The 5,631-nt window shown below is 35.4% G+C and overlaps 1 protein-coding gene across 1 annotated transcript; it reads left to right on the plus strand.

Moving 5' to 3' along the window:
- Nucleotides 1-3,147: 3,147 nt before the first annotated feature.
- Nucleotides 3,148-5,135, plus strand: LOC131678762 (protein G12-like). The gene is made up of 3 exons (XM_058959047.1): nt 3,148-3,504; nt 3,566-3,741; nt 3,804-5,135. The coding sequence occupies exons 1-3, from the start codon at nt 3,162-3,164 to the stop codon at nt 3,912-3,914; spliced, it is 630 nt and encodes a 209-aa protein (XP_058815030.1). The 5' UTR covers nt 3,148-3,161; the 3' UTR covers nt 3,915-5,135.
- The last annotated feature ends 496 nt before the right edge of the window (nt 5,136-5,631 follow it).

The raw sequence follows: 5,631 nt of genomic DNA on the forward strand, positions 1-5,631 counted from the left end.
TTCCGTTCGGTCCTGGTCCTTTTGATGTTAATGGCTACGTCGAGTTGGTAGCAAATATCCAATTAGTTTTGCCGATTTGTAATGCTGTGTTCTTTCTTGTAAATTTTATGTGCCTTTTGTTTTCTATTTTTTAAATTTTTTAGATGTTGGTTGAACCACACTGGCTGTTGACCGCCATGAGCTCTTCTTCTTCTTTTTACTGGTACTGTTTCAGAGATTAAATTCGTTACAATTAAATAGAATTTATTCACTGTTTCGTTGAAATTTCCTTCTATACTCAATACAGTTTGCCAATTTATTCTACATAGTCTACGTTTGACTTCTTCGAAGTCAGTTTTATGGTATTCCGGCACTTCCTCATACTCCAAGTCGTTCGGGGAAGAGTTTGGATGAAAGAAAATTGAATATTCGATTGCTGTGTGATATACTTCATTTTTCCATAATGGAGTTAAAGATGCAGTAACACAGAAGTTTTCAGTGCAGTTCGTGAATAAGAGGTCTAAATATGAATTTTGTCTATTTTTTACATGGTTGATTTGGGGCAGGCCAAATTCAGATATTTTGTTTCATTTTCGCCTACGACTGGGAGTAAGACAGATTCGTTTTCAATGTCTACGATGAAGTTGGTGTTACGTTGATTAAGGTCGCCATAAATATGCAGTTTTACTTCAGGTTCCATGTTTGACATGATAGATTCTACAGTTTGAAAAAATAGTTCAAATGATTTTTTGTGAGCATTTTCAGGAAAGTACACAGAGGAGAATATGTGCACTTCTCCTAATATTACTGCTTTTGCCCATATATGTTCAAATTCTATATGTTTCATGGTTGCTATTTCTTCTGAAGGAAAGTCTGCGTTTAAGGCTATAATGACTCCTCCTCCAGACTTTTTCTTGCAAATTTCTTCGCTTCTTACGCTTTCATCTCAGCTACTTTCTGTTCCAAGAATTATATTAAAAGAAGATGAAATTACTTTTTGTTGGATCTCTTTCATTTTGGCTGGGCTTTTCAATCGATTAAAATTTTGGCAATAGACTAAAATTGCAGTCGAATTCTGTTGTGGATGCGAAGAAGTTTTTGGAATATTTAAATTACTTACAGTTATATTTTCTTCATTACACACCTTTTTAGCAAACTCGATATTTCCATTATTTTAAAAAGTTGGTTCGGAATAACACATTGCTATTGATGTTTCAAACTTTTGAAATGATGCACTTATTCATCAACTACTTCATTTCCAATATGAATATGCGTAAAACACGCTGATAAAAACGTTTATTTGTGCTATATGCGCCCTGTTGATAATGGAAGTAGTTATATTTTGTACTGTGAGCTGCTTATCGTTAAACATTCAACTTCCTACTTGTTAACTTTCTACGGTGAAACCAGTTTTGCGATGCATTGCCTGCAGTTTTTCATCAAAGAGGACCGGAACAATATGCAATTCGAATAAAGTAGCAAAGGGGTTTGATGGGATTGTTTTGCTTGCAGTTTGAAATGTTTGCCGTTTGACTTATTTTATTGATACCGAGAATTATGTTTATTTTAACCCAAATGCATATTATACAACTTTTCGATTCATGACCATGTTCTTACACGAACCGAAATGATCTCAAATCACCCGACAAAGTGAACCGGAAAATCGCCACATGTGCTACCCATTTTCCGCTGTGACCTCCCATTTTGCCGGGAAGGCAAAAGAAAGAAAAATGTCGTTTAATTTAACGACCGTCAAACTTTTCCTTTCCGCTGTGTGTGTGTAACACAACAAAGTTTTTCCATCCCCCCAAATTTTCCGCTCGGACAAGGAAAAAACTAACAAGCGAGAAGCAGTCATAGATAAACGTTGCAGAGAAAAAAACCATCCATAGTTTGGATAGCATATCAGACGAGAGAGAGAGAGAGAAAGGAAAAGGAAATTCGACAAGAAATTCCGAAACACTTCACCTATACGAGAACGTTTCCCTTTCTACCATAGTGCGGAATACCGCAAAAGAAACTGAGATACTATTTCGGACCAAGTTTTTGCTGCCTCATTGGAAGATAACGATGGGCTATTCTTTGGGGTTATCCTACTGGAGGAGGCAATGTTCATCACCCCTAACCACACCCCACACAAAAACGGGCTTGCTCTCACATATGCGATCTTTTTCCGTCATCATCATCATCATCATCGTTATGCGATCACATAAAAGTTGTACAATCACTAACAGACGGACACATGGTCACTTGAGCGATGAGACTTGGGTCATGCTGTGTGTGAGCTTTTGAAGAGTTCGTACAGAAGTAAAGGGCAGTGCGTTCAGGTGGATAAATCATTCCATGTTTATGTGGATCAGAAGATTCTCTTGAGAAACGATGGAAGAACAAACCATGGGAAATATTTTGGTGTGGTAAATGGGGAACTGCTTAGCATAACGAACTTCAGGGTGGTACAATAACAATAGATTGATGAAAATCGCACGATAAGACTGAGATTGAGATTCCATAGTAGAAGAAAAGGTATTTTTTTAAATCTGATTTCTTAAATGAAACCTCATATCAGATTCGAAATATTACATCACATATATTTATAACATTGTTCATGTAGACTATGTGGGTTCAGATAATTTGAAAACTACTGAACCATTTTGGTGTCGTTATTCTGCTTGAAAAGTGATTAATGTGTTGCTCTAAATTGACCCTTTTTAATTCCGCGGTATGTTATTTAAAAAAAACTAGTAAAACCACGTTACCTCATTTTCTAGTTTACTCTCCCTCCCCCGTTGGACACAAAATATCACAATTTGTCAAACCCTATCTAAGCCTAAAAATGTGACATAAGTTATGGATGGTTCTTTAATTATAACTCAAAACACAACGTTTGCAAACAGTTCTAAATGATTGACAAATTGATAGTAAAACGTACGAATCCTATTTCAGTTCTCTTTCTTTGCTCAACATCAGCAAGGTTCAAATCCTACTTGGCAGTTGATCATTCAGCTAGTTCAGTGATTGCCGGACACATTCCTGTGCTGTATGTATGCAGACTACCATTTGGATGCTCATGAACAAAAGTATCGCCGTGCTACAGAACAAGCTTTGTTTTCATCGACCGTATATATAGCAGCAAAATCATGCATTCTTCACAATCACTCTTCGGTTAGATACAGTTTGTCAGCATGAGGCAGGTTCTTGTTGTTTTGCTACTGATTTCAACGCTACATTCCGTTGCACCAACCAGTGTGCGGGATGAGCTGATCGATCTACAGAATCACGTCCCGATGGACCTCATTTCCCGGCTATTCATAGAGTATCTAGTTCAAGATGCAGAATTTCGGCGCACGATCCACTACGTTCGATCGCGCGAATTTTCCGCAACGTGGAACGATTTTCTGCTTACGCCTAAAGCCCAGAAATTGTTGTCGTTCCTGCTGGATGCCGAGCTGCCCGTAGATGAGGTTTTAAATCTGTTTGCTGATTTCGTTGGGGCGGAACGGCCAAGGAAGCCACTCAGCAAAAGATGTGCTGTTGATGGGTAAATGGGAACGATCCATAACTAATATGTTCTTTTCTCATCTTATAGTTATCAAGCTTAGGAGAGGTGGAGTGAATTCGTTCATCGATGCCGTTATCGAAGCGGTAACTTCAAGTGAAGTGAAACCAATCAATGAACAGAAAGAGAACACGAATCCGTTGTATAAAGAGATGACAGAAAAAGTGAATTCAATGGAGTATCAGCAACTGCTTGCAGAGACTTTTGTAAGTGCTGGATTAACTGTGAAGGTTTAGTTTTATGGATATATTGTCTTTAATCATTCCAGGAGGATCCAGAAGTTATGGCCATCCAGGATGAGCTGCGTGTTTTCGACATTGAGATACCCAGGCTTTTGGATTTGATGAAGGCTTTCTTTGGGTGGTCAGCATTTTTCTGAACATGGTTAAGGTTGAAGGTTTGGTTCGCCCAAAGGAAATCGTCTCATAAATACCACAGTTACAGAGGTCTAACATACATACATAGTGTTTGGAACCCACACAAATATAGTTCCAGGTTGGATAGTTGAGCAAAAATAACCCAAAGGATGTTTGTCCGTTATTATTATTTAATTTTATCGTATACAAAAATACAAAAATCGTTTAGCTATTGTATGTAATGAACCTTGAAAATAATGGCAACTTCATTTCTTTTCCATTTCTTATTAGCTCTAAATGTGAGAGGTATATTATCTTAAAGCTTGGCAACTCCAGCAAAAACTAATATGAAACTAAACTAGATGTGATGTTTCTGGCAATGATTGCTCAGGTTGTTATCGTTTTGGTCGTTTTAACGGTAAAAACCAAAATCAAGAAAATTAGTCCTGTGACATCTTTCTAACATCAACAGAAATCTGCTACCAGTGAGAGAAAAACTCATTGATGTGTTGAAATATTTTGTTGAAAGTCAAATAAGCATTCAGTTTAACCCTTTCATGCCAAACTTTTTTCTACTGCCTTTGAGGCTTCAAAACTACCTTTGCGTAAGATTATTGTAGACAAGAAACACGAAAAACCTATTTAGATCCAGTTATGTTTTACCCTCGGAGTGTTGGAAGTTGCTAAATTTTTACCTTCCGATGCTGAATATAATATTTCTAGAATATTTACAATGGTTCAATTGCTTGTAAAAGATAGTCTAAGATAGTGCAAATTGATTGGTTTTAACAGTTTTCACTAATCCTCCAAGACAACAAAATCAAAATTCATTTTTCATCGTCAACTGAAACTGGCAGCACTGCTCTAATGGATGCACAGCTAAATGAGATTAAAATTTGATATAATATTGATATCATATATTTTGACAAACAAGTGTTCTATTGCATATAATGGTATTAAAAACCATGTAACTTTAAGAATTTATATTGATAAACTGAATAAAACCCGATAAAAGATTATCTAAAAAAATTGGCTCGGAATAGGATTTTATTGCTTCAAAGAGCCGTTCTAAAGCTGTCTAAATACAATCCTGTCTCCAAGTAAATTTGTTTTTGTGATAAGTTAAATTCAAATATATGACGCTTCATAATCCAAACGATTAGCCCCGCATGTCCAATGTTGATCGTATCAGCGAATATTTAATCCATGATTGTCAATAAACTGCTACTGTGAACAATTTTGCGCCAAGGAAACTTGATTTGTTATTCCTTACATAAATAGATAAATAAATAAATAAATAAATAAATAAATAAATAAATGAATAAATAAATAAATAAATAAATAAATAAATAAATAAATAAATAAATAAATAAATAAATAAATAAATAAATAAATAAATAAATAAATAAATAAATAAATAAATAAATAAATAAATAAATAAATAAATAAATAAAGACCATGGGGGTAATTCAGATCTCCTTTATTTCTCAGAAAATCGTAATACTTTCTGGCTGTCGTACATATTTGTGAAACATTAATTTTGACAGATGAATCTCATTCTGCAAAATTTATTTTAAAAATAAAAAAATGGCGGACTAAATTGCCTCGTCCGAATTACCCCAACATTGTAAAAGGATGGAAAAACGTACAGTTTTGCAAATGCTCGCCTAGCGCTGCCATGGAGTGATGCAAATGATTTTTATGGCTCCAAAATGTAGTTGGGGTTTCAAACTAACAATT

The sequence above is a fragment of the Topomyia yanbarensis genome, chromosome 2 (genome assembly GCF_030247195.1).
Source record: "Topomyia yanbarensis strain Yona2022 chromosome 2, ASM3024719v1, whole genome shotgun sequence".
Lineage (NCBI taxonomy): Eukaryota > Metazoa > Arthropoda > Insecta > Diptera > Culicidae > Topomyia > Topomyia yanbarensis.

What these genes read in the sequence shown, in the direction of transcription:
- LOC131678762 (XM_058959047.1), top strand. Translation starts at nt 3,162, where the DNA reads ATGAGGCAGGTTCTTGTTGTTTTGCTACTGATTTCAACGCTACATTCC. An exon ending in GAAGCCACTCAGCAAAAGAT is followed by an intron (nt 3,505 to 3,565) that starts GTGCTGTTGATG and finishes CTCATCTTATAG; the next exon opens with TTATCAAGCTTAGGAGAGGT. An exon ending in AACTGCTTGCAGAGACTTTT is followed by an intron (nt 3,742 to 3,803) that starts GTAAGTGCTGGA and finishes TAATCATTCCAG; the next exon opens with GAGGATCCAGAAGTTATGGC.